Here is a 14098-nt window from a genome sequence, read left to right on the forward strand (position 1 = left end):
AAATCAGTGAGATTTGTACAAAGGCTGTACTTTTGAGACTCTGACCTTGGTTTGAATGTGAATTCTATTTCCTTCCTTCCACATTTCTGTTTGCAAAGTTTGCCCTGGGAAAACTGGTTTTGCAAAACGAACCTGTCATAAGAAAAAAAAAATCAAAGAAATTAAATATAGATAAAACATAATGGCGTAACACAAACCTTAACCTTTGCAACTTCCCCCATTTTTGCTACAAGAAGTCACATGTAAGAAAGAAAGAAAATGCAGACAACTTTGTTGTGAAGATCCTGCATGACTTCATCAAGACAGTAGTATGGCATCTCAAGTGTTCTAGGTTAGTCGTTATCTGTGCCATGTGGAGACATGGCTAGGACAATTGGCAGAGACTATCCTATCGTTATGACCTCCTTTTTTTAATATAATAACCGAATATCAGCATGCAGAAGATAAAAACTGAAAACAGTTTTATGGAAACTGTTCATAAGGTATTCTGGAGTAAGTAAACTGTATTTAAGAATTAATGAAAAGCAAAAAAAGTATATTACATTAACCGTTCTAAAAGGAAACATGATTGGTGCATATCTGTACATTTGAGGCAGGTTTGGAAATTTAATATTAAGAAAAGCATATAAAAGTTGTGAAACTACCATCAAAATTAAGTCTCACTGTGGAATAATTGCCATGATTGGATATTATAATAAGATAGAACTAGAATCTTGAATTATCAAGAAATCCACTTGTTCCTTCCTGCAGTCAGGAGTAGCTCAAAAGTCATTACAGTTCGATTCATGCTTTATCGCCGCAGGAGTGGAAAATGTGTGGTCCTCAGAGCCTGCTGAATGACATCTCGATGGATCAGCCAGCATGGCCAATGATAAAGGGTGCTGGCAGTGATAAGTCAGAAACATCTTAGGACCCATAGTTTCCCCATAGGATGGACTAAACTGGAAATTGAACCTTGTTTGTTTAAAAAAAAATAGTAACTTAAAAATCAATGTCTTACAATTCTGGCTTGTTTGAACAGCAAAGCATACCACTTTTGTAATTTTAAGAACTGTATTTAAGAAAAGTAATCTTCTATACTTAATGAAAACACATACAGACCTTAACTGCCTTGAATTTGGTCACATCGTTATTAGCAAAGTGTTTCAAAACATGTCTGGCAGCAAATCCAAAAGTACAAAGTCCATGCAATATGGGCTTCTGAAATCCTATTAGGAGAACACAATTTTTTCTAAGAGTTTATTTCATATTTACATTCCTTGGTTTAAACACGGATTCTAGGGATCATGACTATTTATTGTTTTGCAAACCTATTCATCTGCACACATAAACAGAGAGGTAGAATCTGTCCGCCAGCAAAAATCCTGAAATTAGTACAGATGGCTAGGTGAAATAATTTCAATATAATACATTGCTGGCTAAAGGACTGTAATCCGGTCATTCTCTGAAGTCTCAACTGGTGCATAACACAGTAGCCAATTTGCTAACCAGGATTCACAGTGTGGAACTGGAGAGAACAAAGGATATATATCATCAGATCAAAGCCTGCCTTATACAGTTTTTCGATCCATGAAGACACCAACAGAAAGCCAATAAACAGGCCATAATTATAATAGCACTGCTTGTGGTTTCCAACAGTTGCATATATTGTAATATATAGCCTTGTAACTAGGGCTTAGAGACAGCTTTATCCTCTATGAATTTGCCCAATCTCCCTTTAAAGCCATCTGAGGTTAAAGCTGGCAATATATCTTGCAGTAGTAAATTCCTTTTATTTTTCAGAGAAATAAAAGGTACTGTGCAGAGTTAATTCTGGTTGTATTTAAACGCTGTGATCTATAAATGTCTTGACCTCCAGTGTATGAAAGACAATATTCTCTTTTAGGAAATTTGCTCTTTATTACATTCTACTTCCAGGGTATTCTCATTTAGAAGGGAAGCCGAAAAAGTGACTAAAAAATCTGCTTGTTGACTCCCTGTTTATAGAACATCTTTTCCAAGAATGCAGCGTTCCCTTTTTTGTTCTTTTGATATTAGATAAAAATAGTCATTTCTCCCACCCTTCAATGTTTCATTGTTTTAATCACTACGAGTTAATTTTAGATACATTTATTTTCTCAATGCACTCAATATTTCTTTTTATGACTGTCTCTAATCTTGAAGAACAATACATTTTTTTTTCAAACGGTTATCACTGTTATACATTTGAAACATTTTTTCATGCCTCTAAAAACACCATTGTATTTTATATAAGGGAAAAACAAAAGCAACTTAGAGCCATTTTATACCAGGGAAAGAACACTGTTTTCAACAATTCAAACATTCTCACATTTAATTATGATTTTTTTAAAAAAAAATGACATTAAAAAAAAAAAAGGCAACAGTCATTCATTTTCCTGGAGAAGCTACTCAAACTTACCTCCAAGGGCTGCAAATCCAGGATCAATGTGCAAAGGATTCCAATCGCCACTAAGCCGATACAAGGCAGCCTACAAAACAAAAATCATTTGAAAAACATGATCAACAAATAAATAAAAGTTTACTTTTCTTTCTTGTGACTGAGAGCAGAATCTTCTCCAAAATGCATTCATTTGCAATGGAGACTACAGTTTGCCTTTCCATACTGATGGAAAGTAATAGTAACTGACATCATAACACAAAAGCTGTTAAAACACACACACCAACAAATTTCAAGAAACAGAAGCTAAGCAGGAGGTGTCTGCCACAAGCCACATCACTGGTGCTGTAACGTAACCAAACAGGCTCAATTCAGTTGCATTTCTTGGCACAACAATCAAGCCAGAATGAACACAGAATGGAAAGTCTTCTGTGTTTTCATCCTCCAGATTGATGTAGTGTGTGGCATGTATGTCGCCTGATTTGGCTCAATGGGCTGGGATGATACATAGAATGAGAGATGGAGAAGGTTTCTATACGACTTTATTTTGAATCAACTACCCAACAACAACAATTTGTAAACAAACAAACCAACAAACAGAAGCATGTCATTTGAGTTACCAATTAGTGTGTCAAAATCTGAGAGGAAATTAATTCCAGTTCTGTTTTAATACTATTTAATACTATTACTGCTATCTCTCTCTCTTCACAATGTTCATCAAGGTGATAGCATCTTATCTAACCTGAACTGGGGGTTAGCAGGCAAGAAGAATAGAATCAGTTAATACAGTAATTAGATGATCGTGCCCAAATCCTAGGGCTTCAGGCAACACAGAGAAGTTCCAAATCTTGGAACAAGGCAACATCAAGCCACTTCTGCATTATTGCCATGACACCACATAAACATCATGAGATTGCTAACCGTGAAACTTTGTTTGAAATAATCTTTGCTTTTGGAGTCATAATAATCAGGAACCATCTCCTGTCCAAGGAGAATGATTAGTATTCATTGAATTTAGATTTGAAGAAAGACCAAATGTTATTTGGAGTATGACAAACCTTAAGATTGCCTAAGCCTTCAGATATCTGAGTAATTAGGGGGGGTTGTTTTGTTTTGTTTTTCCTATAGGGGCAGGCATCTGGAAAATGAGTTTGCTATTGTTGCACACACAAACATGTGTGTGGGGGGGGTTTTACGTGGGTGGAGGTATATAGTTGTACTAAATCCATATTTTAAAAGACACTTAGAGGGATGCTCTAAATATCACCAACAGCAACATTTTGGATTTTTTTTCTTCCATGAAAATCTTTAGCATTTATGCCAATTTCTTTTCCATCTTCAGACAGACTTTCTGGGCAGAGAATATTCTTTAGGCACATATTAATATTCTTTTTCCATAAGCTATATGTGCAACTGAACAAAACTTAAATTTATGCATCATGTTTCTTCCTGATAATCCAAATGCTGTTTGTTACTGCATATTTATATCTTTTCAGCTTAAGAATTGCTATTAATTTTAGAAAGCTAAGATTCTGGTTTTGCTGTACAAATTTTTGACAAGATGACTGACACATGAAAGAACTCAATGGGATCAGATCTGCAATGCTGTTCAGCTGTGAGGATCCAGAAGAATCACTTAAGTTCTTGCTTCTCCACAGTTCATTAAAAAAATCCATATTACAGTACAGTAAGGTCATCTGTATCAGGATATATATTTATTAAATTCCACATCTGAATAATTAATTGTAAATATAGTGATATAGTAACCTGGTTCAAAGAGACATAGTTGGGCTATGTCTTTGATCTACAAACTGCACTGCCATTCAATGAAGGAAAACAGCAGTCCACCATATCTGGAGGTTGACAAAGGCTGATGTACAGTTGGAGTGAACCTGCTCATCTGTTAGTATATGTTACTTTGCCATATAACTGAGACATTTAGGATTGATGGGGAACAGGCAGATGTTTCTTAAGGTAGAACTAGAGTGTCTAAGAATGCACACGCACACACACTGATCATTTTGGGAGAATGCTGAGCTCCTTTTTGGGAATCACAGTTCATGGCCACTGCTTTGGACTCCATGTCCCAGTCAGCACTTTAAAGTTGCTCACAGCAACGGATGGATATCTTCACCTAAGTGCCAATTTTTAATATTCATTGTACTGGGGTGCCGACATTACTTCCCTCTTCCTAAGAATTAATACCCTGGAACTCTCTCTTTGTAAGGTGTATTTTTGGGCATTAAACAAAGATGCAAGACTGTTTTAGAAATTCTGGTTTAAAATCCCTAAGTAAAATGCAAATATTCTGTCAAAAAAAAAAAAAAAAAGAAGAAGAATGCAGAACTGTTCCAGAAGCATACAACTAGCTTTTTATAAATTGCTATGTACAACTTGGCTTCATTTCTTTGTTTATATCCTGCCTTTATTATTTTTGTAAGTAACTCAACATACTGGTACCTAATACTCCCTCCTTCTGCTAGTTTCCACACTAAAACAACCCTGTCAAAAGTCACCTAACTGGCTTTCATGCCTAAGGTAGGACTAGAAATCACAGTCTCCGGGTATCTCGCCTGGTACCTTAACCACTGGACCAAACTGGCTCTCAAATTTGCAGCTTGCTTAGTTAATGCTCATACTTCCAAAAATCACTTTGCCGTGGCGAATGAGCCTTTCAAATTCTGTTTTAGTTAAAAGTAATTTAAAGCACAGATAAAATTGGCGAAAGAGAACTGAAAAACAAAAGAAAGAAAAACCCCAGCAACTTTTGCATGCCTGCAACAATGGTATTTCCTTTCATTTTCAATATCATGTAAAAATGGATCTCTCACTGGACCATGGCAAAAATTAAATCATTAGGAGCAACAGACTGAAGTCAGTTGTGATATGGTTGGATTGTTCTCCAATTAATAACAGAAACAGTCAAATTTTATTTCCTGACAATTTAAACGTTCTGCCAGATCAAATGTGGAACGACAATATCCAGCCTGTCTGTAGCAATTTTTCAGTATTGCTAGCTGTCAACAATAAAGGTTACATGCAAAACTAACATAAATTGAAGCCAACAATACCATCATGCATTATTTTATGAATGAGAGAAAATAAACCACTCTCTCTCTCTCTTTCAAATAAAAATTGTTCCAATCAAATATATTTTCAGATCTGGAATAAAGCAAAAATCGTAGTGATATAGTATAAATAATTAACAAATCTAAATTGGAAGATATGTAGATTCACAGCTGAATTTCTTATCCCATTCCACTTTGATAAAGAGCCATTCTGCCCCTATCTGGTAGAGGATTACTGTTCTCAAAAGAAGAAAACAGTGAACACTTTTTCTTGCAGGTTTTTTTTTTTAAACAAAACACTGAAAATTCTTCTCTTCCCTTAATTACAAAATATAACACATTATAGCAATGCAAGTGTACACGTGGCATTTTATAGAGATCTTGATTTAAAAAAACTGAAAGAAGCTATGTGGATGGCAGTATCAAGTGCACATTTCCCCGTTTGTCTATTCTTGTGTGAACACCTGCACAGAACTAGGTTCTCATTAACCTCTTGCTAGCAATCTAAAACATACCTATGAAAAACGACATTTACTGTAGCCAAATTCAAGCTGGTCCTGAGTAAAATGATTAGGACTGTTATTTGACTTTCTGCATCAGCACCAAATAGATTCAAAAATATTTATAGTGAAGAAGAAAATGTGTGAAAACTGATCTTTCTACTACCTTCATAACATATACATATAACACATCTTGAAGGTATCAAATATTTAAAGTTTAAAATAAAGCTATTGAAAGTTTGGCTTTTTATGTAAGCAAAATATGTTGTACAAGAGAATGTACATATGGAGAGCTACACACACACACACACACACACACACACACACACACAGATATAAAAGGGAATGTTTGCTCTGAAAATTGATATAACAAGGGATGGTATAAAGATAAATTCCGTTGTCAAATATTAAACATTTGTGTAAGGGAAAAAAAGCAATGGTCTGACAAATCCCTTAAGCTACAGTTTTATCCTCTATCATCTAGAAATCAAAACACTGACCAAAGGACACTTTAAAAAAACCTCCAAGCTAGAATTAGGTCTGCCCTTCTGCAAGATTAATCCCTTACAAGATTATTTTCTATAATAACAAACAGCAGCACTGTGAATTAAGGCCAGCCCTCTTGTTTAACTCCATAACCCTATCAAAGAGCAGCTGAAATAGCAATGAAAGAAAAACAGAAATAAAAGAACACCGAAGCATCCAAGGGTGTGTAATTTGTGAAGGAAAAAATCAATCTAAGGCAGAAACAATATACATATATTTGCAGCATGTCATGTTACCAAATTAAAAGCAAATATTACAAAGACCCACAGGTTTCACTTTGACAATGAATCTCCCTCCCATTCCTTGAAGTTCAGCAAAACCTTGAGATATGGAAGAATAGGGAGGAAGAAAATTAAACTAAAGATGAGGTAATGAAACTAATGTTCAAAGCACATACATCCATGTTCTGAGAGTGCTTTTGCTTTCGTGAATCGCAGAGGCTATCTTTTTAAAATATTTAACCGGCACATATTTCTGTTCATAAATTTCTGCTGTAAAATATATAGCCCTGGGATGCAGGTGCTGCTGCTATTGAGTTGGCAAAAGATCCGTTTGGTCTGTTAAGTCCTTTGAAATCTCCCTTTCTTTTATGTGACTAGGCTGCTGTCTGGATTCTTGGCTTTGCTGTTTGTTGCTATGCTATTCCACTGCTTGTTTATGCTTACTATAAGAATTGAAAATGAAGAGGCCATCATATGTAGAGCTGCTGAAGTGTCTCACCTCTCCCAATCTTTAATAATATACTTTATGTTGTGGTTTAATATCCAGCACAATTCAATGCAATTACAATAAGAGACGTAATAACAGAGGCCAAACTGACCCCAGTTTAGGAGCAGTATGAATTGTACAGGTTACCAATAAATAAAGCCTAGAGGTAGGAACATTTAACTGGATGAAAAATGCTACGTACTAGTGGAACCTCCTATACAAGTATCTCATGGTTCTTCTCTAAGCATGGGTTCAGTGGCAGTGAAAAGGTGTCCATGTGTTCCTCAAACAGAAAAATTCTCTATATGTACCTTTGTCACAGTAAAGGTGTTGTGGCCCACCAGTGGCCAACAGAGCTGGCAGCAATTTTGGACAGTTAGAAGGTTGGGAGGGAACACGGGCCAGTCCTGGAGTCTGGGGAAGGCTCAGATGAGGGCTCCGAGTCAGAAGCAGAGAGTGGGCCAAGGCCATCTGGTAGTTCTTCGCTGCTTCTGGAGTCTGACATCAGCAAGTCAGAAAAATGACTCTGCATGTGCAGAGCTGCCAGGAGACAGGAACAGTTAAGGAAACAGGGTCGACTTGGGAGTAAGACTTGGAGATGATTGGCCCCCTTCCATAAAACATAAAAGAGACGCGAATAGGATGTGAGCTTTTGCAGGAAGCAATTAGTTCATCTGGCCAATTCGAGATTTGAAACTTCCGTTTGTGACCCTGTGCCAAGTTTGGCCTTGTCCTGCATCCGGAAATTAGCTTTCTGGCAGTGTTCCATGTGTGATAGGTAGGTATTGATAACTTTCCTCTGAAAGACTGTTTATCAAGCCTTGCAGACTGTAAATGGAAGTAATTTACAGCCATATGAATTAAAGAGGTTTGCCGAGACTAAGTTTGTGCTGTTTAGTTTCTAAGGAAGCCTATTCAGAACAAAAGGTCGCTTTCACATTGACACAAAGATGTAGTTCTGTATGACCATCCCATTCAATATAGAGAGGTGCAACTATTGATAGATCCTTTTAATTTCTTTCATAATCTTCTCTACTATGAATCATTTAAAAACTATTGCAATGCTGGGTTTGAATTGCTCTATTGTAGACTAAAGAAGACAGCACTGAAGAAGAAATGGAAAAACCATTCCCAAGGGCAAGAGAAGGAAAATTTAGATTGTATCTGTCACATGTAGAAAGTGTACCCAAACTTCTCAGTCACCTTCCTTATTTACACTGTTATAAAAAAAGGAAGAAGGAGAAGCTCAATCAACTGGCAAGATGATTTTACTATAGCCAGTCTAAATAAAAATAATTTTTAGCTTTGTGTAAAGTTTACTTCTTGATCTTGTCTGCCTTGTAGTGTTGACATCAATGCTGTATTATTATGCCAATCTGTATTCAATCTTAAGAACAGCATCCAATATGACAGGATATTTGGACCATCCTGATGGGGGAGGTGCTCCACCTTTAGTCCTGAGGGGAGGTTGAACTGCCCTCTTTAGGGCTGGTGCACAATTTGAGGAATCTTCTCAGATTTATAGTTCCTGCTCAAGGAAGAGGTGAGTGGGGGCAGCCGGCTGAAACCAATTTAGGAGATAAGTATTTGTTTTCTCTGGACATTGTTTTTGTACTGTGGAATTGTTTTATGTAAATGTTATTTATTGTATCCTGCCCAGAGTCATATTGGAGTTGAACAGTTCATACATTTAATAAATAAACAAAACTTCTAACGAAGACTTTAAAAAATCCTATTCTTACATAGCAGATGACAAAAGATGGAAGCTGAACAGTTGAAAGTATTACACAACAAATTTAAAGGCAAAGCTGTTGAAAATTTAGTATTTCATGGAATCTTGGATGTGCTTTATAGCAAAGTCCTTGGTGCTTTCTTCTCCTAGCACTGAAGATGTTACCTAGTTGGCTAATGAAACGTCTAGAGGAAAGTAACAAAACGCAGAAAACACCAAGGATCCCACAGCTCAATTCTGAGCTACACATATTCTTTTCTAGTGTTTTTTAGTGCATATTGAGAAAACCCTATAATCCTACTGGTAATAAAAATGCTTTTTTAGGTACTAGCTTCAACAAGCTTTAGGAAGGTTGTGTGTATTCTAATATATTTGTATAACTACAACAGCTGAAATATAATTAATTCTTAAACATGAGTAGTTTTATCAATCAACACTTATTAGGTCAATTTACAATATTTGCACAATAAGTAGTGAAAGACTCAAACAGAAAGGAATTAAAAAACAACATATGAAAACAGAGAATATATCATTCTTATATCCGGCATTAATACCGGATGTATTTTGTATTCTGAGGAAAAGAATGGAATTAAAACCCCATTAGGTTAACCTTGGAGGAATACATAACATTACATGTGTTACCAATGACACAACTGTTGTCCCAAATGGCTGCCTGCGATGCTTGCCATTATTCTTTGCCACCATTTATTTTCTCCTCACTGACTTCCAGTTATAGGAGTTTCTGAAAATTGATTTCTTATTAACCCTTTTCCAAAAGCCATCACAGACAGATCAAGAGATGACTCCCAATAGGGAAACAAATCCCTTGACAAAATATTTATCTTTTCATTGATTTAAAACATCATTCTGATAATAGGCAGCACTGAGAAGCAGCTTTTAAATTCTGTAGTCAGAGCATCCCCTTGTGGGACCGAAATGGGTACGTTCATCGGTCCACAAATTGTTAACAATGAAATGCTTTCAGATTTAGTTTAATCTTCTGTCAACACTTTTGCTTGATGCAAAGATTAAACAGAAGAAAAACACTTGAAAGAAGCTCACGTTATAAAGAAGCAATGGGAAGGGTAGGAAAAAAAAGGCAGCATTTGTTCTTCATGGCTGAAAAAAAAATCTCTTTTTAAATTTATGTTATGTAAAATTTAAAATTTTAAATACATGTAAAATGTAAAATTAAGTTACGTTTTAGAACACATTATTTAATTCATCCAGAATACAAGCCTGATATAACAGATTACTATATATTCTAATGACAAGCTATTAGTGTTTTTTTGCCTCCTCCCTCTTCAGTAGCCCCCCTCACAGCCCCCCCTCACAGTCAAGGAAATGAGCTTAGTGTTGCACTGCTGCTCTTATTCTCCTTGGTCAGCTTTGATTCACAGGCCAAAAGCCTGACTTTAGCAGATTAGGGGCAAAGACAGTCATTCTGTGCAAAAGCAGATGGAAAGGGAAGAACATTCGCTGAGAGAGACAGAGATAGAGAGAAAGAGATAAAGAAAAGGACCTCAGGCTTCTGATGTGACAGCAACCTCTGCTACTTCCATCACTCCTGTCTTCATGCTTTCCAATGCCAGTCATGACAGATGATGGGGATTTTCAGTATGGAGTGAATGCAAGAAAGGTTGACAATGACACAAACATCTGCCTAAGAACATTTCCTTCACCCTCTGACTCCTTCTGTCTCTCTGTGTATGACTGAGGCAAAGAGAGAAAGACTAATTCCTGCCAATAGTTATTCAGCCATATATTAGAAAAGTGCACTGTGAATAGTTAAAGACTCTGTTTTTTTAGTTCAATGCCAGGCATAAAATATGGTGCAGATGAAATCCTAGATTTTCCTAATTCAGAGAGTTGTTGAAATGAACTGGTATCTTTTCTCATTCCTGGGGGAAGCCCTGGGTTCAAATTTGCTCGCCTTCCTGGAAGATCACTCTGTGACTTTGGGCCTAGCCTACCTGAGAGGGTTGTTTCTGAGGCACTTATTAAACAAAGGAGATTGTTACATCTGTATCCGACATCCAGCTTCTGGGAAAAGGTGGTATGCTAATCTAAAAAAATAAATAAATAATACAACCATATTGTCCTTTAAAATGAGCAAGTCCTTAAGTAACACACTGCAGTGCATCAACAAAAATGTCTGGATATACAGGTAGTTCTCGACTCACAACAGTCAATTTAGTGACTGTTTAAAATTACAATAGCACAGAAAAATGTGACTTATGACAATTTTTCAGTTATAAAGTTTTGCAGCATCCCCATGAACATGTCATCAAGGTTCAGCTGCTTGGCAAGTGGTTCATATTTATGACCATTGCTTTTGTGACCTTCTGACAAGCAAAGCCAATGGGGAAGCCAGAGTCCCTTAACAACCATATTACCAATTTATCAACTGCAGTGATTCACTTAACAACTGTGGCAAGAAAAGTTCCTGCCTGGGCAGGGGGTTGGACTAGAAGGCCTGCAAGGTCCCTTCCAACTCTGTAGTAGTTGTTGTTGTTGTTGTTGTAAAATGGGACAAAACTCACTTAACTAATGTCTCATTTAACAACAGAAATGTTGGGCTCAATCATAGTCATAAGCTGAGGACTACTGTACTTTATATGTGGACATACCCTAAATAGGACTCTCTTAGATGTGAATAATTTTATTTAAAGAACAAAGTTCTATTAATGGGTGTTTAAGGCATGTTTTAAAAAGGTAGCATTGGGGAAGGGGGATGTTTACAGTAGAATACAAGACCGAAGTACTCCAAGACCCAAATGGATTCAAGCAATTAGCTACTAACTGGTACTGCTCATAAACTCTGTATTGCAAAATTCTAAAAATCATTAATCAACTCCTCTAATTTTAGTAGTAACTTAGTATTTCGAAAAATGTGAACTGAGACTCATCATAAGAAATTGTACAGATGAAACTTTTCACTAAGAAGTAAAGTATTTACCTGATCTACTGTAGTGGCATCAGTGATTACAACATCTGGGGGCCTCTTGGGGGCCTCCACTGTGACCTAAAAGAGAGGAATGAATAAATGAATATAGAAGAAAAAGAAAGAAAGAAAGAAAGATAGATAGATAGATTCTTTTTCTTTATGAAATGTTGGATGTTTGATAATTTTATACAAATTGCTGAACTCTGAAGTTTTAACTAGAGTGGACAGTTTGTTAGGTAGAGAAACAGAAAATGACAAGAGGTAGTACTTAGACTATAGATTCCAGAGGGCAAGCAATTGGTCATTAGGTACACTGCAAAATCTTAAACTGAGGTAATAATACATCAAAATAAAGTAATTTACTTTACTTTGGTAATAATATTACTTTATTACTATACAAGGTAATAATACATCAAAGTAAAATTAATTCAAAGATCAGCAACCTGACCACCCTTCCTAAATAACAAATGTTGCCAAGGGAGTTTACTTGCAGTGCCCTACCATCAGGCTGACTTAGCACAACCAATGAAATAGATACGTTTTGAGAGGCTGATGGTAGGGAGCATATTACGAGCTGAACAGAACTTAGCGTTGAAAAAAAAATCAACTTCCAAGTGAGTGAACTGAATTCAGGGAGTAATTACTTTTATGACTGTTAAATAATTGGCAGTACATTTGAAATTCAGTAGCCTAACACAAAACTCATATTACCTTGGCTTTCTCAGATGATCGGTTTCCACCAAATCCTCCAGCCCCAATAGCAAAGACAGAGAACTGATTATAGCATAAAAGATCCTTTCCATGGTATGTATGTACTAGAGACGATGAGAAAGCCAAAAAAGATGCCTTTTTAAACTTTAATTTTAACCTTGTTTTTTTCTTTAAAAAAATGAAAAGAGTGGCTTGGGTGTAATACACTTTTCAAAGGTAGAAACCTAAAATCATTGGGAGATCATTAACTTTACTGAAGGTTCCATCTGGAAACTGAAATATTCACATGCTTTGAGCTTGTATTATTTTTCTATATTGTTTTGAAACTGATATAACCATGACACTAAAATGATTGATGATTCTTAGAGATGCTTTTGCGTTCTTAGACTCTATCATTGGCATATGGAATATATTATCATGACTAGAGTTATGAATGAACTGAGTACTGGGTGAGCTAGTTATAAAACACTAGAAGGGGAAGACTGGCTTTTATTTTATAACACTGGTAGGCATAAATCTGGCTTATGGCTCAGGAATTCTGGGAGTTGAAGTTCATAAGTCATAAAAGGGCCATCATTCCCCACCCCTGGCATAAGCAATGTGAATAGCAGATGCTGGTTCATTATAGTATTGAGTTGTACTGTATTATATACATGAGTTCAGGGAAGGGAAGAAGAATGAACTAGAGTTATTTCTCTGTCTCAGAGGGAAGATAAGGAGGACACAACTGTTCTGGCAATGTCCAGTACAAGGACTGCAAATCAGAATTATTGTAGGTTTAGTTTAAATTTAATAGGATTTTTAACCAAAGTCACTTTGTTTTTCTGAAACTCCTAGGATCTTACTTATTGACTCCATCGAGCTGGAAATGATAAATTTCACCCCATTCATTTCAGATGACAACCTCAGCTTAGAATCACAACTGAGCCCAACATTTCTGTTGCTAAACAAGACATTATTCAAGTGAGCTTTGCCCCATTTTATCACTTTTCTTGCCACATTTGTTAAGTGAATCACTACAGCTGTTAAGTGAGCAACAATAAGTGAATCTGGTTTCCCCTATCACTTTGCTTGTCAAAAGGTCGCCAAAGATGATCACATGACGCTGGGACACTGCAACCATCATAAATATGAGATAGATAATTGGCAGTACATTTGAAATTCAGTAGCCTAACACAAAACTCATATTACCTTGGCTTTCTCAGATGATCGGTTTCCACCAAATCCTCCAGCCCCAATAGCAAAGACAGAGAACTGATTATAGCATAAAAGATCCTTTCCATGGTATGTATGTACTAGAGACGATGAGAAAGCCAAAAAAGATGCCTTTTTAAACTTTAATTTTAACCTTGTTTTTTTCTTTAAAAAAATGAAAAGAGTGGCTTGGGTGTAATACACTTTTCAAAGGTAGAAACCTAAAATCATTGGGAGATCATTAACTTTACTGAAGGTTCCATCTGGAAACTGAAATATTCACATGATTTGAGC

At 36.2% G+C, this 14098-nt stretch overlaps 1 protein-coding gene across 1 annotated transcript in view; it reads right to left on the reverse strand.

The window, feature by feature from the left end:
• The window catches only part of HSD17B4 (hydroxysteroid 17-beta dehydrogenase 4), a 79448-nt gene that overhangs the window by 17438 nt on the left and 47912 nt on the right, over nt 1–14098 (reverse strand). Inside the window, exons 16-20 of the mRNA XM_058168130.1 lie at nt 13802–13905; nt 11912–11977; nt 2420–2489; nt 1102–1208; nt 46–132 (exon numbers count right to left, since the gene is read on the reverse strand). Coding sequence (XP_058024113.1) covers nt 46–132; nt 1102–1208; nt 2420–2489; nt 11912–11977; nt 13802–13905 — 434 coding nt within the window. The remainder of the gene's footprint in view (nt 1–45; nt 133–1101; nt 1209–2419; nt 2490–11911; nt 11978–13801; nt 13906–14098) is intronic.

The sequence above is a fragment of the Ahaetulla prasina genome, chromosome 2 (assembly GCF_028640845.1).
Source record: "Ahaetulla prasina isolate Xishuangbanna chromosome 2, ASM2864084v1, whole genome shotgun sequence".
NCBI lineage: Eukaryota > Metazoa > Chordata > Lepidosauria > Squamata > Colubridae > Ahaetulla > Ahaetulla prasina.